At 37.0% G+C, this 27,448-nt stretch overlaps 1 protein-coding gene across 1 annotated transcript; it reads left to right on the top strand.

Moving 5' to 3' along the window:
- The first annotated feature begins 6,007 nt into the window (after positions 1-6,007).
- On the top strand, positions 6,008-7,159 carry LOC116265328 (putative receptor protein kinase ZmPK1). Its single transcript, XM_031645877.2, has one exon. It carries the CDS (start codon positions 6,405-6,407, stop codon positions 7,134-7,136), a length of 732 nt encoding a protein of 243 aa, XP_031501737.1. The 5' UTR covers positions 6,008-6,404; the 3' UTR covers positions 7,137-7,159.
- Positions 7,160-27,448: the final 20,289 nt, after the last annotated feature.

Genomic DNA, 27,448 nt, shown 5'->3' with positions numbered 1-27,448 from the left:
CATGGAGTCATAAAAAATTGTACTCCCCATCACGTCCTCTCATCTGCATCTCTCCTTATAAATTTCATGAAAATTTGATGTTGAATTCATCATAACATATAATTTGATTAAAATATTGAGCAATCAAGAGTTATTGAAAGGATGATAGATGATCCGACCAATCAAGTTAACTTACTCATGCATGTGTTTTTATTAAGGTTGGAATCATTAATTTTACATCTAATATGATATACGATTTTCAGGATTTTATATCTATGGACTCTCCTTCTTATCTTAAGTAGACTTTTTGCTGATACAGAAACATAAAATGTGGAAGCCAAGTTAAGGTCCTTAGCTTGACAACCATGGATTTAGGGTGAAACTTTCGCTATATCAGTGGAAGTTACTCTACTGCAACTACTAATAAAAGCAACCGAGCATACTTGGTCCGATTATAATGACTGCTTATATGGTTAAACCCAGAAGAATAGGTCTTTCACTTGTTTGCAAGTTGGGTTTTACTTTTTTGATCAAACCTTGTTGGATTAATGTTACTTGGAATTGTGCAACGACCAGGAGGAGTATGTAATCTGCAAGCTGTTGACACCGGATAGGAACACCAGCTTTTTGAAGCCCCTTGCGCAAACAAGCTCTAAGACAGGAGCAGCAGCAGAAGAAGAAGAAGAAGAAGATGAAGATGATGATGATGATGAAGAAGAAGAAGAAGAAGATGAAGATGATGATGATGATGAAGAAGAAGAAGAAGAAGAAGAAGAAGAAGAAGAAGAAGAAGAAGAAGATGATGATGATGATGAAGAAGAAGAAGAAGAAGAAGATGATGATGATGATGATGATGAAGAAGAAGAAGAAGAACTAATTTTCAATATCGAGATAAAGTAGAAGAATGAGTACCTGCTAACTTCCGTTAAACGCCATGTATTTTGAGGATTATTGGATTTATCCTAGCACTAAAATATGTAGCTGCAACATTATGTGCGAGAATAAACTTCTCGGTACATTAGTTCTATTACACATTAAATGTGATTATCATGAATACTAAAACTCTTCCAGGTACAAAGCTTATATATGATTATTTTCTCTCTTTTTATATGATATATATATATATATCTGTGTGTGTGTGCCTATATATATATATATCAAATAAATACCAGACTATCAAGTGTTACACCGATCAGAAATTATCTTAGCCATTGATTTAGTTCATACAAGCGGCTGGGAGAAAAAGAATATATATAGGGGATTATAATAATTTATTGCAAATTCACAACGTCTTCTCTCAATACTGAATGGGAAAAATCAATCCACTAATCAATCCACTTAATTGTTAACAACCAATAGCTAATGTGTGACTAATTTATAAAAACCTTTACAAAGTCAATTTTGTTAAGGTTCTCCAAAATGTACTTAAATGTTAACAACCGTTAGCTAATGTGTGACTAATTTGCAGAAACCATTCTATGCTCTTTTCCTATAGACGAGTATCTGATTTTATTTTAGTGGTTGCTTAGAGGAAACTGCTTTTAATGTAAAATCTACATTGCTACACCTTTACACCGTCGAAGTTCTGGTTCGCTTTGCAAAAACTTTGGAAAAATTAACCTAAACAAAGAAATATTCGGCATTAAACTTAAACTTAATAAAGAAAAGTTTCAACTACTATTTACATTGTTTTCCATAAATCCAGTGATGCGAAACGCAAAACCTATAAAATTCCTTAAAAAAATTCAAAATAAGCTACCTAAGTTAAACCACTGCATCAGATTTTAAAAACTTACAATCGCAGCCATTTCGTCACATGCTAATAATTGATCCATACATCAAACTTTATTGATTTTTTTTAATAAATAGAACAAGAAAATGAAAAAAACGTAATTGTTGCCTAGACAATCCTTCCAACAGGGGATCGATCCCCAGCAGGCTAGCAGGCTGCTCTTTTCCTATAGACTAGAATCAGATTTTATTTTAGTGTTTGCTTAGAGGAAGCTGCTTTTAATATAAAATCTACATTGCTATACCTTTACACCATCAAAGTCTTGTTTGCTTTGGGACCTGAGTAGACCTACGATACACCTTTTAGCTAGATATTGTCGTGTTTACCATTATTTGCAGCCAAGAACAAGTTGGATCATTTCATGCAATCACAATGCACTGCTCTAAGTTTGATTAATGTGGAACATGTTTTTTTGGTGGACCATTAATAGCTGATATGGAAATGCATATACCCATTGCAAGCACGCTGTCTGCAAGATAGATATATAAATGAAACACTTCCTCATGATCTTTATACTTTACCTATCATACTCTACATTTTTGGTGGACCATTAATAGTGGCAGATGCAAACACTAGGTGCATGGAAAAACTACCCACTTTGAGCGGTACAATATCCGTTCCACCTGAAACAAATTTGGCCCCTCTTGGAACAGTTTGTTCTTCTCTTGTGGTCCAAACACCAAGAACAAAACGTCAGGTTCTTGGTATCCCATAGAAGAATAAACAAACATCCTCTTATATGTAACAAGAACAGCATTGTGCGACAAGGACGATTCATATATTTGAAGTTTAAACTAAAAGACATATTTTCCCATTTTTCATCCATAAAAGAGAATATTTTGTTTCAATTTGCATAGTTTATTTACGAAAGTGCTCAAAATCAAACGAGGTTGGGGTTGTCACCGGGCTGTAGACACATTCATATTCGATTATACTAAAATGGACATGGATTCGATATGCAGTTCTTTGAAATTGAAATCTGATATCTGATTTATCAGATGAAAATATATTTTGGTCCCGATTACATATAAATGTCAGATCTTATGCTAATCTGATCTCAAATTTGTTAATTTAGAAAGTATGATCACTCAAAGCTGAAACTAATTAAGCCATATCTTACCTGAATCTGAACTGTTTATATCTCCAAGAAAGATAGATAGTGATGAAATAATATGTTATGTACATAAAGTCTCTATCAGCCGGTCCATGACGCATGTCCAAATTAACTTGTCCCTATGACATAGCTTAGCCTATCTATCCTTGAAATCAGTGGCGCAGAGACACATGGGGGCTGATGTATGCCAAAAATTAAGATGACTTATAAATTACGTGAGGTGCCTACACCATACCCGAGCTGATGACTCGAGTGCTCATCAACCAAAAAAATCTTGGCTCTGCCACTGCTTGAAATAAAATGTCTATGTGGCTATATGTATCTATCATGCGTGGCCTTCTCCAATAACGCTTAATCACAGTGTAAGGGCTTTTAGAAGCCTGATTAGAGTACTTGGAGATGATTGTTTTCAATTTTCATTTTTTTCATTACAAAGAAGCACATGATGTTTATTTCAATTGTCACATTTTACCAAATTTCTGCCAACGATAAATTTTGTCGGATCTAAGCTTTCCCTATCCATATAGTGACAGAAGGTTATCAAATTTCCAAGAATTGATCAAGAAACAGGTGTATACATGATAAAATTGGTGGCCCTCACAACATGTGACAAGCAATTTTATAATTTCCAAAATATATATTTCCCCTGCAATATGAATAGTTGGTGTGTCCATGGCTGTTTTTGGAGTATTCGATTGATTGGTCTTTTCAAGATCGTTTCAACAACTAGCTGAAGCAAATAAATGGAAATGCATATACCCATTGCAAGCACGCTGTCTGCAAGATAGATATATAAATGAAAACACTTCCTCATGATCTTTATACTTTACCTATCATACTCTATATTTTGGGTAAAGATTGGGTTGAATGAACTTGAAAATTCATTCATTGGATCAAATCAGTAAGCGCGTCTTGAAATTTTTTTTGTCTTATAACTACAATGAAACTGATTTTAGAAAAAAGCATGTTAAAACGAGATTGTGGCAGAACGAAAGATGTAAAAGTGATGAAGATTATAGAATCAACAATGAAGGAAAGAAACAAAGGAGGGCATACGCGAAGATGGCATTGCTATTACGACTATTAGTCTATTGCTTTACATAAGCTGCCAAGAATCCAAACAACCCATACGTAAATGAACCAGAATGGACCCATTCTAGTCCACCCAATACTTTGTAAAGTTTTTTCTTTACATAAAGTAGCCTCCATACTTTGTGTTTTTTTTAATCTTATATATATATATATATATATATATATATATATACATATACATAAATATAGTCCTTTCAAGGTAAATATTAAACCAGGGCCATCTATCTATTGGTTGTTATTTATTTATTTATTGTGCTTAACCTCTACCTCCCACACCATAAACTCTGCGAGAGAAAAGGGGAAGCACTAGCGTCTGGTTGCAGATCAGAGGACTTAGGTTTGATGCCCACTAAATGTGTTGTTACCATTCAATTGGTGGGTACCTAACCTTAGGTGCATGATTCATATGGAGCCATATTGGACTTCCATTTTTTCAAGATGGATGGCTGAGATAAACTCAAAGAGAAAAAAAATTGTTAGTTAATGTTAGATGACTAAAATATATTATCTCATTTTTCTTCTTGATTTTCTTTTGGCTTGTCATCTTGGAAGACGAATGACCAAAATTTTATTGTGGTCATGCACGTAAGCATCATCTACCTATATATATATATATTCTAAAATGTCGATGAGACTTATTACGACATTATTATTTCATGTTTGGTCATACTTTAGAAATTGGTTACCCATAAAGTTGGATTAAAAAAGGAAAAATATCATCTCACCAAAACATTCAGAATGGAGATTCTTTTGAGAGCACCACGTAGACTTGGAACAGAGGCGTCAAATGAATCGTAGTGCAATCGATTATCCTCCAATCGAACTGCTTACACACACACACATATATATATATATATATATATATATATATATATATATATATATATATATATATATATGTATATCAAATGAAAGAAAAGGAATTTTAGTTAAAAAATCAGATTAGCTTCATATATAAAATGACATTAGATCGGATTTGGCTTTGGGTTTAAATAAATATCTAATCGGATTAGAGTTTAAATTCAATTTTAATTTTAAACAAAATGCTTTGCATCCAATAAGCATGTCATTTTTGAAAGCTGGTACTTAACATTTCGATTCAAAAGTCAGACTCAAATTTAGACGTCAAAACAAAAGCATAATTCAAATCAAATTCAAATCGCGAATTTAAAAACAGTTTTGGATATGGCATTACATTTTTTCGTCACTCACATTTGAATTTCAATACACAAATATCCAATAAATCGGATAGTAAAACTTATGTCCGATTCTAATCCACTGCATGTCAAACCAAATCAAATATATGCTCATTCAGAGTACATGTTATTCAGAATCTGAGCTTGACGGTGCATACCATAAGCAAGGAGAACCAATTTTGTTAATAATATTAGTCATATTATACTTTATTGTGAAAATATAGAACAAGAACTTCAATTTATTTACTGAGAAGCTGCAATGTAAATCCCTGTAAATCAAATCTGGCATCAAAATTCGACTAAAATTAGAGCCCAAATGCACGTAGTAGTTGGCCTTCGATCTCCAATAGCATCTTGCTCTGATATGCGATAATGCGATCACATTAACTCGGTGATACTTACATCTGAGCCGTCTGTACTATTAAACGAGAAAAGGAAGAAGGACGACTAAGATGTAATTTTTCCTTAAGTTGGCAGCCGCCAGGTAAATATCAATTTGTGCCATTGGCTACCAATCTTGCCATTCAAATTTCATCCAATCATGTCACGAGAAACCACATCCTACGGCGACAACACTCCTTCAGAGTGCAGTCGAGGATCGACCCCAGATCCAACGGCCAGAACTGGACTGGGTGTTCTATAAAATCTGCAAAAGAAAGGAGGGTTAGGGTATTTTAGATTTTTTTTTTAAGAAAATATTCATTTTAAACTTTTAACTTTTTTCATAACCCATTTTTGTCATTTTAAAAATCTTCCTTTTTAATTTTTAGAGATATTTTGGTCATTACATATGCACAACTTTTATGCAAAGGGTGTGAAGAGACATTCAGTGGATTTCCTCCATGAACTCAAAGTCAAGGACTGTGGCCTTAAATTCCTTATCCGTTGATGGAGGCATTCGATTCAAGTAAAGAGTAGTTGACCCGCTGTTTGTATACTCAATGCAAGTTATAAGGACAAGATCACGGCCTACTTCACCAGCCACCAGCGTCTTTTCTCCTTCTCTACTCTCTTTTTCTCAGAAAGAACTTAGAGGTGACTGGTTGAACTAATGAACCAGTGCAAATCTGATCTCAATTTGATTTTCGTGTTTTTAACTAACCGGTGCACTGCTTCTCTTCTCACGAAACCACCCTAAGTCCTCTTGGCGGAGAAAGAGAAAGGGCTTCAGCTGTTCTCTTCAGGAGGATCATTACATCTGTGTGTGGGATGCAGTTGTCTCTTCTTTATCATGGTAACAGCTCTTCCCTTCATCCTTGCCTCTTCTCCGCCTTCGAATGTCCTGTACCGAGTTGGCTCCCTCTCTGTGGAGAGGTCTTCCGCGGACGTTCTTATTTCAGAGAAAGGAACATTCAAGGCAGGGTTCTACCAAGTGGGCGATAACGCTTTCTCCTTTGCCATCTTGTTTTCTGAGACGCTCGACCGACAAAAGACGGTCGTCTGGATGGCTAACAGGGACTGGCCTGTGAACAGCAGGGGCTCTCGGTTATCCCTCCGAAAGAGAGGCGATCTCGCCCTGCTGGATGCAGACCGCAGAGGCGTCTGGACGACGGCCACCACCAGCGCCGGTGACGGAGAGGTTGCGAAGTTGTGGGAAACGGGGCACCTGGTGCTGATGGACGGGAAGAGGAAATTGGTGTGGCAGAGCTTCGACCACCCGACGGACACATTGCTGCCAGGGCAGCCATTAACGAGGTCCTTGCGGTTAGTGTCGAGAGCAGCGGAAGGCATTTACACCACGGGGTATTACGTTGCCCACTTCAATGACGACAATGTGCTGAGTTTCGTTTACGATGGGCCCAACAATGTCTTCGAGAACGGAAGGACCCGGTACTTGCTTCATTACTTTGAAGGCATAACTGATGCATTTTTTACTTTTTATTCTTTTCTTGTGGCCATGCATATTAGAAGACTTAGAAGAGCATGGGGTCATTTGAATGCGGCAAAACTACTTACTTTTTGAGAAAGAATTCAACTTTGATAGAACTTGATTCCCCTCATATTATCCGTATAAAAGCCCAGCATTGGATATGACATTCAAGCAAATGAATCAATTAATACATTCACTTGCAAGTTCTTAAACTCATTAAAAAAATGGTTGTCGTAACACCCAATTTTTACAAAACTGAGTTTCACTAGCAAAAATTTCCAAGTTTTCATAAAATTGTGTTTAATGATGACGTGTCAGCCAAACACCCCTTAATTTTGGCAAAACTTGGCTTTTGAGGGTCTCATCCAAATGTCCTTATATGTTTGAAATACGAATCATGCTATAATAATTCTCAGGAAACAAACCAATGTAAATCACATACGGATAGTACTGTTCAGAAAATATATTTCTTAATCCGATTCTCCTCACTTTTCAACGTTGCCAATTAAATAAACAACAAAGATATGTCAATCCAATAAAGTATACTTAAGTTCATTTGATGGTTTTTCTTCCTTTTTTCTTTTTAGCCATGTACTTCTTAATTTCTAATTCAAAATTTTAATCAATTAAAAATTTCAGTTTTAGTTGACTTAGACTAACTTCTTCATTCTTTAATCTAAACTGGTTCAATAAAAGAACCATAATTTTAACAGCATTATTAATGGTCTTGCATGTAAAATGTGGTGGACATTTTCATCGTATAATATTAGGTCACAAATTTTTCTCATTGTTTTCTTCTCAACCATCTATCTCCTTTAGATGGACGGACCTAATTAGATGGCTAGGTAACTCAGAATAGATAGAATCATCATTCACTTAAATATACTTATAAATTATCTTCAGCACTTTCATGACTCTTCCAAGTTACATGCTAAATTATAAAACCCTCAAATACCTCTAACATGTTGGTCGACAATAAGTTGCAGTAAATACTCTGCAAGTTCATTTCTAGCATTAATTATCAATGTCACTGCACCAAAATCATGGTACTTTAGTAGTAATGTTACAATTTGATTAAAGTACTCAAATAACCCAAAACTCTCCAACAGACCATGTAATATGATTCCTGCTCTTTAAAGTATTTCCAAAATGGCTGACCTTTTCGCCTCTATAGCTGATTATGTATGTCAATCTGTAATGCCTTTTCCATTGAACTTCCTTCAATGGTTATAATAGTTCAAGGTACCAATTCTTGATGACATGGGTCGATTTACCTCAAGCGATAGGATGAACTTTTCTCCATCAGATATTGGTTTAGGAGTCAAGAGAAGATTAACAATGGATCTTGATAGTACTCTCAGGCTCTATAGCCTAAATCATACAATAAAAGACTGGGAAGTTTCATCGATGCCAGATTTGGAGAGATGTAGAGTCCATGGCCTTTGTTGGGAAAATGGAATTTGTATTTATAGACCATCCCCTACATGCACTTGTCCTCATGGCTTTGAAACGAAAGTTCCAGGTGATTGGAATCAAGGATGCAAACCAAAATTCAATATTTTTTTGCAATAGATGAAAGAGAAATTTGTTAAGCTTCCACATACAGATTTCTATGACTACAATCTAAACTACAAAACAGAAATATCATTTGAAGCTTGCCAAAACATATGCAAAAGTGACTGCAACTGTTGTGGTTTTGGATATAGGCTGGATGGAGATGGACATTGCTACCCAAAGAGCATCCTCTTAAGTGGCCAATCTGGTTATCACTTTGTTGGCTCCTAAACAGGAGAACCTTACTGGCACTTTTGACCAATCCAATGTTGATTGTTCAAAAATAAGTTCACCAAAGAAATTAGATAGAGCTTATGCAAAGCACATGAAGACTATTTAAAGTATCCATTTGCATATGTTATAGCTAAGCCTGGGCGTCGGGCCGGCCCCGGCCCCGCAGCGGGCCGCCCCTACCTGGCAGCGACCTGAGCCGGCCCGGCCCGACTGTCTCCCCCTCCCGCCCTCCGTCCCCGCTCCCCCCCTCCTCCTCCTCTGTCTCCCTCTCCCCCTCCGTATCCCGCTTCTGCTCCCCCTCCTCCTCCGTCTTCCTCCTCTCGCTCCTCCTCCGTCTCCCGCTCCCTCTCCCCCTCCTCCTCCGTCTCCCGTTCCTCCTCCCCTCCTCCTCCGTCTCCCGTTCCTCCTCCCCTCCTCCTCCGTCCCCCGCTCAGGGTGTGGTGCACAGGAACTCCCTCTTCACAGGGGCGATGGCCCTCGCAACCAATTCCTCCAGTGTCGGAGCCTCCCGGAAGGCCGGTAGAGACTGCATTGCATCTAGTTTCTTTCTGTCCACCAAACTCTTGCCGGTGACCTCCATCTTCTTCCCGCTTGCTTCTTTCCTCTCCTAGGGTTTACTCTGTTCAACCGCTACAGTTCATCCTTCACTAGCAGTAGAGTGGCGGCAGACTGGGCAGGAGGAGGAGCACGACTGCCGGGAAGGGAGAAAGGGGGTCGCCAGTTTGCCGTCGGCGAGGGGAAAAGGCGGTCGGCCGTGCCGCCGTCTACCATGAGCGTCGCGGCGGGCTGGCCTGGCCGGGTCCGGGCCGAGACCCAAGCTAGGGTTTACTCTGCTCAACCGCTATAGTTCATCCTCCACTAGCAGCAGAGTGGCGGCAGACTGGGCAGGAGGAGGAGCACGGCTGCCAGGAAGGGAGAAAGGGGGTCGCCGGTTTGCCATCGGCGAGGGGAAAAGGTGGTCGGCCGTGCCGCCGTCTACCATGAGCGTCGGGGCGGGCCGGCCGGGCGGGGTCCGGGCCGAGACCCAAGCTATCGGGCCGGACCCGGGCCTGGCTGAGCAGCCTGACGGGCCGGCCCGGCTCTGCCCGATACCCACCCTTGGTTATAGCCTTTGGGGTGGAAGAAATATTATGTGTAGCATTTGGATAGTTTTATGTTCACAAGAAAACTGTCACCTTCATCATCTCAATCAAGGTTATGTGGCTGTTTCAATGGGCTTAAGAAGGTTCACTTTTGAAAAGTTGAAAAAAGCAACAAACAATTTCAGGGATGAAATCAGAAGGGGAGGATCCAGGGTGGTTTATGAAAGAGTCCTAGATGATAAGAGAGTTGTGGCTGTAAAGAAGCTAGAGGGTTTGAACCACGGATCAGAAGCATAGTTTTGGAGTGAGGTAAGCACCATTGGGAGAATCAATCATGTGAATTTAGTGACAATGTTTGGATTTTGTGCTGAAAAACAGAAAATATTGTTAGTGTACCAGTACTTGGAAAATGGGTTATTGGAGAAGAACTTGTTTAGCAATAGTACTATGCTTACTTGCGAAAATCAGTTTAATATTGCACTTGGTACCGCAAAGGCTCTTGCTTATCTTCATGAGAAATGCTTAGAATGAGTTCTTCACTGTAATGTGAAGCCACAAAATGTTCTTCTGGACAAGAATTTCCAGCCAAAAGTGGCTGACTTCGGTCTGTCCGAGCTTTTTGATAGGGGTGGCAATAACATCTCTAAATTTTCTAGAGGGTAACAATCACATCCAAGGTTAACATTTATAGCTATGGCATTTTGGCGCTGGAGTTGGTGACTGGGTGAAATTCTACTGGATTTCAATGGACAAGTGAAAATGGAGAAGTTGGATACAAGCAACTCATTCCATGGATTAGAGAAATGGTAAGAACTAATCAGAACTGGGTGAAAGAAATAGCAGAGCCACAATTATTTGGAAAGTATGGTAAGTCAATTATGAATTATAATTAAGGTGGCTTTGCTGTGCACTGAAGAAGAAAGGGATGTAAGACCAAGCATGAGCCAAGTCATGGATTCCAATACAGTTGCTTGCCTTGTTGACAGAGAAATGAATGAAGATATTGAGAGCTTGGGGCAGCAGGCGGAGCTCGAATGAACTAAAAAAAGTCGAGCTGGAGCTCGGCTTGAACCTGATTCATGCTACATAGACCAAGGTCAAGCCCAAGATTGATTTGGTTAACTCGTTTAACTTATTTCTGTTAACTTAATTTGACTTTTTAATTTAAACCTATTTAACTCGTTAACTAGTTTAAGTTTTTTTTTTTAAATTAATTCAATTATGAACAACCATCTAACAGAAAATTCCAGGAAAGAATGAGCATATTATGCATCCAAATATTCCCTAAAGAAAAATATAACAGCAAAAAGTCTCTCATTCATGACACAGTTATGTAGTCAAAGCCAAGCTGAGTTTAAGCAAGTCTATTTACTTACAACTCGAACTCCACCCATTCAACATTTTGAGCATAAATTTACACTTGATCTCAAATCCTTTATACACAAGTTGAGTTTTTACGAGTGAGCTGGAGTTGAGACTGAGTTGGCTCGATTCGTTGTGCAGCCCTAGTTTTGAGAAGCCCGATTAGATTACATGGAGATGATTATTTTCAATTTCTTTTCCATTACACAGGACATGATGTTTTGTTTCAATTGTCATTTTTCAACAAAGTTCTGCCAACCATAGATTTATAGTGACGGAAGGTGTATTAACAAAACCAGTAGTGTATTCATGAAAACAATGGTGGCCGTCAAGAAACCTGTGTATTCATGACAATATTGGTGGTTGTCACAGCATGTGACCAGGAATATATTTCCAACATAGATATTTCCCCTGCAATATGAATACTTGGTGCGTGCATGGTGATTTTTGGAGTATTCGATTCATGGATATTTTTCAGGATCATTTCAACCACTAGCTGAGCCAAATAAATGTAAACGCATATACCCATTGCAAACACCCTGTCTGCAAGATTGATAAATGAAACACTTCCTAATGATCCTTATTTACCGATCATATTCTATATTTTCAATAAAAATGCTGTTGGGTGAACTTGAAATTTCATTCAATATTGAATCAAATCAGTAAGCGCGTCTCAGAATTTTTTGTTTCATAACCACAGAGAAACTGAAATTTTAGAAAAAAGCATGTTAAAACGTGATTCTCGCAACCAATCAATCGTTTGTCATTTATCTTTCTTTAGAAACTGAAATTGTGGAGGAACTGAAATTTTAGAAAAAACATGTTAAAATGTGACAATAGTCTTTCTTTCAGAAAGGCTCGTTTGTCATTGATTTCTGATCATCAACATTAAAACTTTGGAAAAGGCTTCCTTGTTATTCCTATGCTTATGTGGTCGTGGTCTATGGTCAAGGTGACAAAACATTAATTAAAAGCCATTGTTGGACATTGGGTTCCGGAACCTCGGAAAAATCATGACTATAAATTGGTTTCTCCATTGGGCAACGACTCTTGGAACAAATTAAGCTTTCATCATATTTTAATTTTTATCATATTTTTTGGCACTTTAATCTGTGGTTCTCCAAATCAAGTGGCCATCCCCAAATTAACTTCGTCTTTAAACGTTGTGCACTGTGTAAGTCACGGTTGATGGTGAAACTAATCAACTCCACACGACTCGCTGGTCCACGCCCTTAGAGAAACGCAAGTCACGGAATACAACAAATTACACTTGCTTTAATTTCAGAGATATTCAAAGTTTCCGCCGATGGGTACCACCATTATTGACATTATTTTCATTGAAAATGGTTGGATCGTATTGATTGAGATTGAGGGCCGAGAAAAGTCGGACTGATGCCCAAGTTCACAGCGTTCTTCAAAATTATTTTATGCAAAAAGGTACAAACAAATCTTTTAGATGCCTAACCCAAATCTAATTTATAGGTGGCTTGATAATGTTCGATTCCTGAACCCAGTCATGTTCTTTCTTTTTATATCAATGTGAGGTTAATTTTCGGTAATTAAGAAGATCAATTCCATCATCCAAACAAGAGCGGAAGCCCTCAGAATCCATAGATATGTTAGTAGTAGATGGTGATAACTACACGTGATTCAACTTGCATGTAAGTACTCTTCTTTTTTAGGATACAAAAGCAAAACCTCTGCGGGTGAAATTTAAAACATGCCACTTGGTAAGTCTCAAACCACCCATTTGAGCTATGCCCCTCTAAGCAAGGTGAAGTTACACTATACAGAATGTGATTGTCAATGGCAAACATCCTGCAAAACATTTGAGGTTCCAGGCAACTCAAAAGTTGGTTCCTGTGTGCATCATTGAATTAGTGAAAAGAAAAATGAGCCATCGAGTTTTGAGAACCCTTCTTTTGCGTCCCAATTTCCAAAACAGGGGAGAAACAGTGGATTTCCAATAGCCGAGCCGGCTGTTAGTCCACTCATCACAAGTTACATGGACAAGATCACACCAGCCACCAGCGTCCATTCCTTGCCTTTACTCTATTTGGAATTCTTTTTTTTTTCTCTGTTCTTAGCATAGTTGGTCAGACTAATGGCTAATGAAACTTTAATAGTCAATTTGAGTTTCCTGGGCAATACTAATGAAACTTTAATAGTCACTTTGATTTTCCAACTGACCAGTGTACTGCTTCTCATCCACGTTTGGAAACAGCCCAAGACCACCCTTAGAGGCGCTTCAGCCGTTCTCATCATGAAGATCATTACGTCGGTGGGATGCATTAGTCCTTGCCTTGTCCTTGCCTTCGAATGTCCTGTACCTAGGCAGCTCCAGAGAGGCCTTCCGTGGATGTCCTTGTTTCGGAGAAAGGGACGTTCAAGGCATGGTTCTACCAGTTGGGTGAGAACGCTTTCTCCTTTGCCATATGGTTTGCCGAGATGCTTGACCAGCAGGCGACGGTCGTCTGGATGGCTAATAGGGAATGGCCAGTAAACAGCAGGGCCTCTCGGCTGTACTTCTGGAGAGGAAGGGACCTCGCCCTGGTGAACATAGACCGCAGCATCGTGTGGATGACCGCCAGGACGGATGGCACCGGTGCCGGAATGGTTGCAGAGTTGCAGGAAGTGGGGAACCTCTTATAGCTGGACGGCGATAGGAGGGTGGTGTGGCAGAGCTTCTACCTCCCGACGGATACGTTGCTGTGGGTCCTAGATATAACTTAGATCCAAACCCGAATTTATGGGAAGGAAAACCAGTAGAGTCTCGACGTCCCAATTAATAATAAACTGACACAACTTAACAAAAGCTTAATCAACAAACCAACAAAGTTCATAAAGTGATCTCAACAACCGATGATGTAAATGCACCAAGTATACTTAAATAATATATTTGCATTATTTGTCAAGTTGAAACTTACAAAAGTGAGCTACAAGAACTCACCTCAACAAACTCACCTAATGAGTTATCACCAAGTACCCAACGTCTTTGCACTTGAGCACACAATTGAAACTCCCACACTCGAGCTCACAAAGTGAACATACGAACTAAACTCTTGCTCATGACACTCACCATTCTCTTGATTTTTCTAATGCTTTGCAAAATGGGTAGGTACTCCAATTTTAAGAAGGGCTAGTTGGTGGCGGAAGAATCCACCGAATTCTAATAATTTTTTTTAAATTTTATTTTCTTTTTATCATTACATGCATTGCCTTTAAAAAAGAAGCTCACAACTGCTTGAGTCTTCTCGACTCTTCCAAGGGAGTTAGTTTTGACTCTTTACAATCTACCATCATTATCGACTCTTTACTATCACTCCTAATATTCTTCTAAGATTGGCAAATATTTGTACTGACAAGCCTTTGGTAAAGATGTCAGGGACTTGATCTTTTGAAGCGATTGACTGCAATTGAATTTCTTCTATGAGTACATTCTCTATGATAAAATGATGTTCCACCTCTATATGTTTTGTTCGAGCATGGAAGACATGATTATCTACAAGTCTAATTACATTTTGATTATCACAGTAGAGTCTCACTACATAATCCATATCTTGTTTAAGGTTTTTCACCAATCGTATCAACCACACACATTCTTGTGCTGCTTGAGATGTTGCTCTATACTCTGCTTCTGTTGTAGACAGTGAAATTGTTGGTTGTCTCTTACTGCACCCTGAAATTGCACCACTTCCAAAACTGAATGTATATTTAGTGGTCGATCTACGAGCTGATACATCTACAGCTTAATCCGCAGCACGATGACCACCAACTTGAAAGGTTGGTCCTTTTTGATAAAGTATACCAAAGTTAAAAGTTTCTTTGACATCCCTTAATATTTTTTTTCACTAATGTGACTTCCTTGGAGTTTGTATGAATCTGCTCACAATACCAGCTGCATAAGCAATGTCTGATCTTGACAATGTCAAGTAGATTAAGCTTCCAACCAGTTGTTGGTACATAGTGACATCGTCTAGCTTGTTTCATTTATCAATTCTAAGGTTTGCATTTATCTCAATTCTTATCGAGATAGGTTTGCAATCGAGCATGTCATATTTACGTAAGTCATGAGCATACTTCTTTTGCATAAAAATAATCCTTTAGATTCATTATCAATTTTCAATCCAAAGAAGTTTCATAACTCTCAAAGCTTTTTCATTTTGAATCTCACGGTGAGTGTTCACGAATGAGATAAATTTCTTCCTTGTCATCAATATTAATAATTAAATCATCAACATAAATTAACAAAATAGTAATCTTCATACCTTTTATATTGATGAAGAGACTTGAATCTGCTGAGGCGACTTGGAATCTACTGAACACAAAAAATTCAGCTATTTTTTCGTACCATGCTCTGGGCACTTGCTTCAATCCATATAATGTTTTTCTTAGCTTGTAGATGTAGTTTCACTTGTTTGGAGATATGAATCCTTCAGGTTGCTCCATATAGATTTCATGATCGAGATCTCCATATAAGAAATCATTTTTCACATTATGCTCCAATGCATTCATTTCATCTTTCATTGCAACTTGCCATTTTTCAACATTTTTTGTTTCTTCAAAAGAAGTTGGCTCGATCTCCACCATGATGCCATAGTTTGCGTTTGCATACTTGGGATTTGGTTTTAGCATTTTTGTAGATCTTCTTAATGTTATAGATGCTCCTTCTGGTTCTTCAAATTGTGATGATTTTTCTTCTTTTATACTTCGCTGTTGAACATGACTAACTCATGTTCTTTATGGATTTGCTTGTTCTTCTTGTCTAGGCCTAGGTTTAGGTGTTTGAACTTATTTATCCGATCATTTTGCTTCTATGTTTCTCAACTCAGGCTCTCCTTGATTCATCTTAAATTGTATTTTGTTTCGAATATCTCTCTAAAAAATTGGAGAGTTTGGAATCATCTTCTTCTTTTCTGACAATTAGGATGATGTTTCATTGAAGATGACATAGCGACAAACATGAACTTGTCTTGTGCTAGGATTAGCACATCTCCATCCTTTCTGATATGAATCATATCCAACAAAAACACACCTTTGTGCCTTCTTGTCAAACTTAGTTCTATGTTGCTCAGATAAAAAAAACATAACTTACACAACCAAATACTCTAAAATAACTCATATACGACTTTTTTTAATGGAGAATTTCATATGGAGACTTAAAATTAAATTTTGGCAATGGTAATCGATTAATTATGTATACAGCGGTACTAACACACTCAACACAAAATCTTGGTGGCATGTTTTTTGCATGCATCATGCTTCAACATGTTTCTGCTATGCGACGATTCTTCCGTTCTGCCACTCCATTTTGTTGTCGCGTATGGACACATGTAAATTGGCTTTGAATACTATGCTGCTTCATGTATGCTAAAAACATGTCACATGTATATTCGCTACCATTACCAGTGCATATGACACCAAATTCTATACCTGAGTTCTTTTCTCATGATCTGGTGAAACTCCTTAAACTTTTCAAGTGCTCCAGATTTTTATTTCATGATATAGACCCAAGTATATCTAAAAAAAGCATTAATAAATGTGATAAATATGACTTACTTGCAACTGATGTGTTTGCCGAGTACATTTGAATGCACAAGCTCGAATGATGCTTTAGTTTTATAATTTGATTTTTTGAATGGCCTCCTTTGTGCATTTCCATATTAACACCCTAGACATACTTTGCCTGTTCATACCTCTAGCTTTGACATGCGAATAAACTGCCCTTAATTAGACATCTCTCGGAGTTTGTTGTATTCAACATGAGCGAGTCTCTTATGCCAGATATCTGAAGTGTCATGCTTCTTTGTTTTGCCAATATATGTTGTTTCTATTGACATGACATATATTGACTCAACTTTTCTTCTTTCAAATATGGGAATTCCTTGAATATTACATAGTGACCTAAAACTGTAAGTTGTAGCACAGACAAGTTCTTTGTCATTCCTAAAACATGATAAATGTTTCATAAAATCTGGTTTTTACCAAGGTTAGCTATAACCTCACCTTTTCTAATATGAGCCACTGAGAGCTTTGTGTTTTTAGCAGTAACAACAACTCAATTTTCATCATATTTTTTCATACTTAAGAACTTGCTCTCGTCACCAGTTATATGATTTGAACATCCATAATCAATTATCCTATCAGTTTGATAATTGTTCTTCTCTTTTTTTTCTTTTATAGGTTTTATGTGTGCAGAATTATATCTTTCTTGTTCAATATCCTCTTTAGCCTTTATTGAGTATAGAAACTAACTATTCTGTACAATCTCATTAGCTCCCTTATGTTGCTTACTTGTCGTAACTGCATTTCTTTCATCTATTTTGACATTGAAGTCACAAACAAAATGACCAAAATTTTCACATCTAAAACACTTTTTTTTTGTCTCCACTATTGTGTAGTTTCTCTTGTTTTTTTCTATTTATATTTCTTTTCATCAATATTCCTACTTGGTGACGTAATGACTGGCTTAGCTGGTCAATGTGATATCTGACCTTTACTAAACAAAGCTTCATCATTATTTACTTTGAGTGAAAGTCTACCCATCTGCTTCGCTAATGTTTCTTGATTGATTAAAAGATTCTCTAACTCCAGCAAAGTTGGCTGAACTAGCTAGCCTTGAATATCAATTATAAAACTAGTAAATTCTAGATGAAGTCCACGGATAAGAATTCACTGCATACAAGCCTTAATAATTTTACACTCAGGGTCAAATCGAGAAACCACCCTACAAATATTCATAACATATTATGCTATCAACTTGTCTTCCTTAGTTAATGTAGCTAACTCATTTTCTAACAGTTGTAGGTAAGCATCATTGACTGAAAAAAATAGAATTGCAAAAGCATCCCATGCTTCTTTAGGAGTCTTAGTATCTTGTATATGCTCTTATAAATAATTCTCAATTGATACCTTAATTGCAAATAAAGCTTTCCCTACTTTGATCATCCATTTCTTCTTAGCTTTCTCGTCGATAGGAATATTTGTGTATGATCCCAATACTATATCCAATAATTTCTGTCCTAAAAAATACAACTCCATGCAAGATTTCCAATAGCCATAATTGCTATTGTTAAACTTTTCAATATTATTTAATGTAACCGCTAATGCTGCCATAATTTCAGATTATAATTAGCCTAATTAATCTCACTACTAAACTGGCCCTTAGACTGAACCTTGCTCTGATACCAATTGTAGGAGAAAATATGGGCCCCAGATATAACATAGATCCAAACCCGAATTTATGCGAAGAACAACCGGCAGAGTCTTCACGTCTCAAAGAATTCTTAATAATAAACTAATAAAACTTAATTAGTAAAAGCTTAATCACCAAACCAACAAAGTTCACAAAATGATCTCAACAAATGACTTAAATGCACCAATTATACTTAAATAATATATTTGCATTATTTGTTAAGATGAAACTTACAAAAGTGAGGTACAAGAACTCACCTCAACAAACTCACGTAGTGAGCTATCACCCAAGTACCCTACTACTCTCTTGATTTTTTTGATGCTATACAAAATGGCTACCCACTCCTATTTATAGGGAGGACTAGTCAGTGGTGGAAGAATCCACGAATTCTAATTATTATTAATTTTTTAATTTTATTTTCTTTTAATCATTACATGTACCGCCTTTAAAAAGGAAGCTCACAGCTACTTGAGTCTTCTCGACTCTTCCAAGAGAGTCGGTGATGACCCTTTACAACTGCCGGGGCAGCCATTGACCAACTCCATCCGCTTGGTGTATAGAGCAGTTGTGGACGTCTACACCACCAGTTACTTTGTTGCCCACTTCTGAGTTTCACTTATGACGGGCTCTACATGTCCAGCATCTACTGGCCCAACCCTGACTATGATGTCTTCCTGAATGGAAGGACCAGGTACTTACTTAGTTTGGAGCCATAGTCAGACAATTTTAATTAATTTGTATATGTATTTTATTTGCTTCCTATTGTTAAAAATACATGTAAAGTTGATGCTATAATTAATAAAAATTATTTGTCAATTAATGCTAAGTTGTTACTAACTTAAGTTGAGGTCAGTATACTAAAACACTAAAACTATCTTCAAGGAAAGATCCATTCAAGTTCATTAGCTTATATTATCTTAGTAATGCCCAAATTAATTAGTTTCTATTAGCATAAAAGATAATTATTTTTTTAGATTGACTAACTAAAACACTATAAATTGTTATTGATTTTATATCCTTAACCATTTAACAAAAATTTACATTTGTTAATCTTTATTATTTTTATACCTTTTTGTCTGCAATTCAAAAATCTAATTAATTAAAAGTTTTAACTTGTTTTTTATTTAACTCGTGACCTTTTGTGTTTATGTTAATGATTCAATTAAAATGCATTGGCTTGGCCCATACATTGTCCATAAAGTAGCCAATACAGAGCCATGTAGAGCCATATGCAATTATAAATATAATCCGTATGTTCAACACATGCAGAGTCAGATTCAATCCAATGGTCTGTCTGATTAAAGTTAATAAGGAGGGCATAAGAAGCCTCTTTATAAGGACAAAACAAGAAAGCAACAAAAAATGCCATTTCTTCTCATCCTGCAACTTGTTTATTTTGCATTAACAATATTAAAGTCCCTGCACCTGACCTACTTGATTAATTATCAATAATGTTACAGCATGGAGTATTTTAATCTCCCTCTCTCTCATTCTTACCTGTGATTTGATTCCACAGTCTAAAAAATTATTGTCAAGAGGGTTGTTCTTAATTTAAGCTTCTATAGTTTATTATGTCAATCTATGACACTGTTTCGCTTGGAATTCTTTCATAGGTATAATAGTTCAAGGTACACAATTGTGGATGACATGGATCAGTTTAAATCAAGTGATAGGTTGCAATTTTCTGCATTAGATTTTGGCTTAGGAGTCAAGGGAAGATTAGCAATCGATTTCGATGGAATTCTGAGGCTCTATAGCCTCAATCACACAACAAAAAATTGGGAAGTTTCATGGATGCCAAAATTGGTAAGATGTAGAGTTCAAGGCCTTTGTGGGGAAAATGGCATCTGTTTTTACAAACCACACCCCACATGCACTTGTCCTCTTGGTTTTCAATTGAAAGATTCTATAGAATGGAGTCAAGGATGCAAACCAGAATTCGATATTGTTTGCAATAAGGCAGAAGTGAACTTTATTAAACTCCCACGTGCAGATTTCTATAAAAATGATTTAAACTATCAAACAAAAATATCATTTGAATCTTGTGAAAGCATCTGCAGAAGTGACTACAACTGTCATGGCTTTTGGATATAGGCTGGTTTGTTGAAAAAATTGCTACCCAAAGAGCATTCTCTTTAGTGGTACCTCCAGTTCTCACTTTGTTGTCGATATGTATGTCAAAATTCCCATACAAATGAACTTTATCGCCAGCAGTATTGATCATTCCAATCTAGATTGTCGAGAAGTATATTTACCTAAAGTCAGCGAAGCACATGGAGACTATTTAAAATATCCACTCGTTTTGTTATAGCAATTGGGATTTCAGATATAAATGTGTTTTACATTTGGTTGGGTTTATCTTCATAAGAAAACAATGGACCTCAGAAATCTCAGTCAAGGCTGTGGCTGGTACAATGGGCTTTAGAAGTTCCACTTTTGAAGCGTTGAAGAAAGCCACAAACAATTTTAATGGTGAAATCAGTAGGGGAGGATTTGGGGTGGTTTATAAAGGAGTCCTAGAGGATAAGAGAGTTGTGGTTGTAAAGAAGCTAAGAGGGTTGATCTACGGACCAGAAGCACAGTTTTGGAGTGAGATAAGCACTATTGGAAGATTCAATCATATGAGTTAAGTGATTATGTTTGGATTTTGTGATGAAAAACAAAAAAAAAACTATTAGTTTATGAGTACTTAGAAAATGGGTCCCTTGAGAAGAACTTGTTCAGCAATGGTACTGTGCTTACTTGGGAAAATCGGTCCGCTCTTGCACTTGGTACAACAAAGCACTTGCTTGTCTTCATGAGGAGTTAGAATGGGTTCTTCACTGTGATGTAAAACCACAAAATGTTCTTTTGAACAAGGTTTTCCTGCCAAAAGTAGTAGAGTTTGGTCTGTCCTTGTCTTTTGATTGGGGTGGAAATAACATTTTCGAATTTTCTAGGGTGAGAGGAACAAGTGGTTATATGGCTCTTGAGTGGATTTTGGACCTACCCATCACATCTAGGGTCGATGTATACAGCTATAGAATTTTGGTGCTAGAGTTGGTGACTGGCCAATTTCCACTGGATTTCAACAGATAGGTGAAAATGGAAGTTGGAAACAAACAACTTATTTCATGGATTAGAGAAATGGTGAGAAGGAATCAGAATTGGGCGGAAGAAATAGTAGATCAACAGTGGTCTGGAATGTATAACAGCTCAAGCGTGGACATTCCAATTAAGGTGGCTCTGCAGTGCATAGAAAAAGAAAGGAAGACCAACCATGAGTCAGGTTGTGGATTCCATCAGAGTTGCATGCCCTCTTGTCACAGTGCAAGAAGAAATTCGGTAATCCCAATTATCTGATTGCTTGCTTCATGAGCCACTTCATTTGTGTTTCTTATTTCTTCAAAGCACGTTAATGTCGATTTATTTGGACAATATAGTGCACTTAGTCTTGCAATAAAGCAAAGATGGTTATTATGTGAGTGAGGGGAGCGCTTGAACTAAGTTGATGTCACCTATCAATTATTAAAGTCTGTCTGTGAAGTATAAGCCTGTGTTCCATTTGTCGTTCATATATATATATATATATATATATATATATATTCTTTTTTTTGGTACAAAGACATAAATGCCGTTTCGACGTCTGCAGGCCTTCACCACCAATGAAGACCCAAGATGCATGCCTCTCTTGTCAACAAAAGTTCATATTGCTTACTTTCCCTTGAGGAAATATTGGCAATTATAGTAATCTCTTTAGGTCATATTTATGCATTTGTAACCCCAAAAAAATTGTGTCGTAAAAGGTATACATAGGAAAAATGACCTAATGCATGCCCTTTTCGTTAAGAAGTTTTCCATAGTAAAATCATCAAAGATTTCCCTACTGAATCCAAATTTGTTCGAATATTTATCCATATTTGAATCCAAATCTGATCAGATATTATTTTGTAAATCTGAATCCGATTTAATTTCTTAATCTGATGTTAAATTTTGTTTTTAATTTTTTTATAACAGTTTGATCTGATATTGAAACCAAACCAATTGGATATACACAATGAGCCATGTTGTGCAAAGTATCCTAGACCAGTTTAAGACCCACTTAGGTGCTTAGCAATGTCGTTCCCTCGATCCTGCTCAAGGAGGACCATCCCTTGGCACTGTGAGAGCTGAGCTTGGTCAGCCAACTTCAGTGGGTAGCTATAGTAACAGACCAACAACAACGTCCATATGGAGGAGTATCATTCGACAGTGAGGAAGCTCCAGCTAGGGAAAATATATAGACAAATGTTGGTGTTTGTATTGCTTGTGGTTTGAATCTGTTTACTTCTAATTGAATTATTGTCGTACAGAATGCTATTGTAGCTCAAACCTTAATATTTTCTGTATGTGAGGGTTGTAGGTGGATTTGCAATTATTTTAAACACCAATTGAGGGGTCTATTCAGAGACTGGGGGTGTCGTTAGGGGCAATGGCCCCCCTCGAACTTTCAAAAAACCAAAATTTGTATGTAATATAAAAAAATTATTTAGCACATGTAAAGTTCTGAAAAATTATATTTTTTCCCCGTTAAAATTTAGAAACTATAGTTTAACCCCACTATTGAAATTCCCTACCTCCACTACTGAGTGAATGTACATGTTACTTAAACAAGTTTGTCGTGGCAACAAGGGCAGAGGCAGGAGGGCTGGCAGGGGGCACTTGTTCCCTCCTCTCTCAAATTTTAAGAACTTTCGAAATTTATATATAAATTTCAACAATTTCACTTTAACATATATAAAAAAATTAAAAATTTCTAATTCGGCCTGGCTGTTAAAATTTTGAAACTATAGTTTGGCCTTCGACAGAAAATCCCCTGCTTCGCCCCTCGTGAACCTCTTTTTTCTGCAATTAACTTTTAATTTTCGTATTGATAGTAAAGATGGTTGAATTGGGCCACTCAATTATGTTAGTGACGAGACCCAGTTCCACGAACCTCGTTGGGCTAGTTTACTAAACCGAAGAGTTCAGTACAAATATGCCACGACAACAACCACTCCAATTTTTTATCAGTTTGACGGTATAGTTCTTCTTCAAATTAAATAGAGTTCAACAAAATCTTTGAAAAATTTAAAATTTACATGTAAATGTTGCAAAATTTAATTTATCTTATATACAAATTTTAAAAAATTATATTTCTATACTTATTAAAATTTGAAACTATAATTCGACCAAGGTCGCAAAAACTTCACTTTGTTCCGTATTCTGCCTGCTGGATGATACTTTTGCCGAACTCATACACCGCATGCAGGGGCAGAGCTAGGATTTTCCGTAAGGGCGGGCCAAATGGGGACTAGGTTTTGTGGATTGGTTTTGGGTAGGGCCAAACTGAACTTATATTCAAAAAATACATTGAGAAAAAAAAAATTTCAATTTTTACACTAGATTTTTTTTTTTTAATTTGGTTGAGGTGAGGCCATGACCAAGGTGAGCCCCCCCCCCCCCCTTCCCTCCGCCCCTGACCGCATGTACTTCCGCCAAGGGGATGCAGCCCACCGAGACTTCTATAATGATTCTAGCAAAGCCCTATTTATTTATCTTTTTGGTGCATTGATCTTTCTAACATACGGAGCACCTATGATGGACGCAATCTCCTCAAATGCTCCCCCATTCCATAGTTCAAGCAGGTCAGGAAAGCGTATCGATATGCATACCTTAGTGGACGCAACAACTTTCAGCTCCTGTCTCCGCGATCATCTGTTCGCAGGCGGTAGTCTTCCAGACCCCTGGCTTTAGTACACCTTGAACGTCTTCCTTAAAATCTGAACTTACTAGCAAGTTCCTTTTCCGATCATCGTAAACTTCACCGAAGGAATGTGCATCCACTGCTTTAGAAGCGCTTCAAAGAAGAACAGGTAGTCCCCTTTGCCATTGCTACCTGCTAGAGGAACTATAGCCGTGAATTCCAAAACCTTCGACATTGCCTTGTGGGACTCATTTGAAATGAACATTGTTTTTCACCCATCAATCTCTCTGGTTTCTAGAGGTGGCAAGTCATTTTATTGATGGGTAGCTCTGCTTCCGGGCGGAGGCAGGATTTTTCTCAGGGGCGGGCCAAACAGTCTAATGAACTATAATATATTATATTATATTATATTATTATTATTATTATATATACTTATACACTTTAGATAATATTTGCAAACGACAGGATAGTAAAACTGAACATATGTCGTATATAATTGCCCACGTCATGAACGTGAAGCGCGACCTGTCCTACGGCACATTTAATAATTGCTTGTGTCATTAACACAAAGCGCGATCTGTCCTCAGCAGATAAGGTGCTCTATTTCTATTACAGTGGCGTAAGTGTAAACAGTGAGTATAAGGTGGACATGCAAATATCACAACTCAAAATATAGCAAACAAATATATATATAAACCCCAAAATCAAAACATGTTACTTACCTAAAACAAGCCGTTTTGTATTCTTTCTATGTAACACAATCCGTTGTTTCTTCTGTTTTTATTGAAAATAGTTACATATCATCATTCATTCACCTGCACAATAAAATATAAACAAAAACTACATCATTTATTATTGAAACTAAATAATGACTCAAATAAACATTAACATAAAAATGATGCAACAAAATACTTTACCTATTGCAATTGTGCTCTACGGCTTTTCATCTTGTAAAAGGCATCAATAATATCATTGGAATCAAACATTTGGGCAATTTCTTTCTCAATATACAAAAGCAAACAATCAACAAAGAATTCATCCTCCATTTTGTTACGCAACCTTGTTTTAATAAGCTTCATAGCAGAGAATGCCCTTTCTGTGGTTGCTGTGGAGACAGGAAGCGTTAAAATGAGACTAAGCAACCTGTATACATAAGGATATCCTTCACTTTTTCTACTATGTATCATTGCTTGACATACATCTGATAGTGTACCCAAATTTTGAAAACTTGGATGATGACAAATATCATTTTTATAATGCATCAACTGATAATTTAAACTCATAAGATCTGAGTCTAGAAAATCTTCAGGATAAAACTTCTCTGCAAGAGTGTATGCATCTTGTGCATTAAATGACTCATATTGATCTCTAGGGTCGAATGTCGACATCAAACGTAGTATTTCCATAGAATTTTCATTAAATCTACTATTCAACTCTACCAGTTGAGAATCAATAGCAGCAATAAAAATATCGACATGATAATGATGTCTCACTGTAATAAAATTGCATTCACGACGAGAACGTGATCCTCTGACAAAATATTGAGCATCCATATCTGGAATAGGGATATCATGTGTCACACAAAATGCTCCCACAGTTTCTATAAATAAATCCCAACCATTCTCCCTGAGTTCTTGTAGGAACTTTTTTGAATTATCAACCATAGTCATTGCATTTAAAATGTCTTGTCTTTGCCTTTGCAATGACTGACAAAGAGTATCACTCTGTCCCAAAATTTGTTGTACCAAGTGTAAAATAAATACAAAGTCAAAGGATGTGATCATGTCATAAGCTGAAAGACCTTCACCCCGTATTTGAGATGTTGATCCATTGTCTCTTAAATTTTCCAATACTACACATGTTGCATTGAACATTTTTAATAAACTGCACACAGACACAAAATGAGATCCCCATCTAGTATCACCAGGCCGCTGTAGTGATCCAATTTGATTAAGTCCTCTTCCAGTTTCAAGTTCATCTATAGCAATTCTGAATACAAATTCATTTGCTTGAGCTTCATGCAATTCATCATTACGTTTACTGCTTGCACTAACAGCATTAATTACATATGTTAACTGTTCAAAAAATTTTCTGAACATGACCAACTTCTTTTGAAGCTGCAACAAGTGCAAGTTGTAATCTATGAGCAAAACAATGAACATAATATGCATAAGGACATTCATTCAAAATTAATGCTTGCAATCCATTTAATTCACCTCGCATATTACTAGCACCATCATATCCTTGACCCCGTATATCTTGAATGCTAAGATTATGTTGAGATAACAAAGTACAAATTGCATTCTTCAAAGTAATTGCTGTAGTATCCCTTACATGCACAACACTTAAAAATCGCTCTTGAACTTGACCTTGCTTGTTAACAAATCTAAGAACAACAGCCATTTGCTCTCTCTTGGACTTATCTCGAGCTTCATCAATAATAATACAATATTTAGCATCACCAATTTCTTCTATAATTTTAGCTCTCACTTTACTTGCAAAAACATGTAAAATTTCTTTCTGAACTGTTGGTGATGTATATTTAGCATTCTTTGGAGCATTATCCAAGACAACTTGTGCAACTTTGTCATTATAACTAGCTAAAGTTTTAATGAACTCAATAAAGTTACCTTGATTCATTGAACTTGAACTTTCATCATGGCCTCTAAAAGCACAAGCTTGAAATGCTAACCAACGAATTGCGTCTACAGATGCCTTCAATCTCAAGCGGTTGTTGTGAACAAGCTCTGAACTTTGCTTTCCAATCATTTTATCTATGTGTTTGCTTTGACGACTTAAGTCATTAAATGCACTCACATTCATATTATGAGGTGAATTTTGACTTGTCCCTTCATGAATACGAAATGCACATTGTTTCTCATTACCACCCACCCTCTTCCAAACTCTGAATCCTTCAGTAATAAATGGACTGTCATTTGAATATGGAGTACTGAAGAGATAACACGGCAAACAATATGCACTGTCTGTCTTGGGAGAATATTCTAACCATGAAAATTTTTGAAACCATGAAGCTTGAAATTTACGAGGATGACTTGAAGGACCTGACATTGGATATCTATGAAGTTTGTGTTGATATGGCCCATAATTAATATATGCTCGCCTAACTTCATCTCTCTTATTTACTGATATCTCCCATATAGGACGCCGCAACCCTGGATCACGCACGATGCTTTCTGCAGTTTCAATTCTTGAATACTTAAAAGGTGGAGAATCTGAGTCACAAAGAACAAGATCAAGAGGTTTCTGCCAAGAC

This window comes from Nymphaea colorata, chromosome 12, assembly GCF_008831285.2.
Source record: "Nymphaea colorata isolate Beijing-Zhang1983 chromosome 12, ASM883128v2, whole genome shotgun sequence".
Lineage (NCBI taxonomy): Eukaryota > Viridiplantae > Streptophyta > Magnoliopsida > Nymphaeales > Nymphaeaceae > Nymphaea > Nymphaea colorata.
Note: the sequence above shows the minus strand (reverse complement) of the source record. Positions and strands in the feature narration are given on the sequence as shown.

Coding starts and splice junctions, on each gene's coding strand:
- LOC116265328 (XM_031645877.2), top strand. CDS start 6,405: ATGGTAACAGCTCTTCCCTTCATCCTTGCCTCTTCTCCGCCTTCGAAT.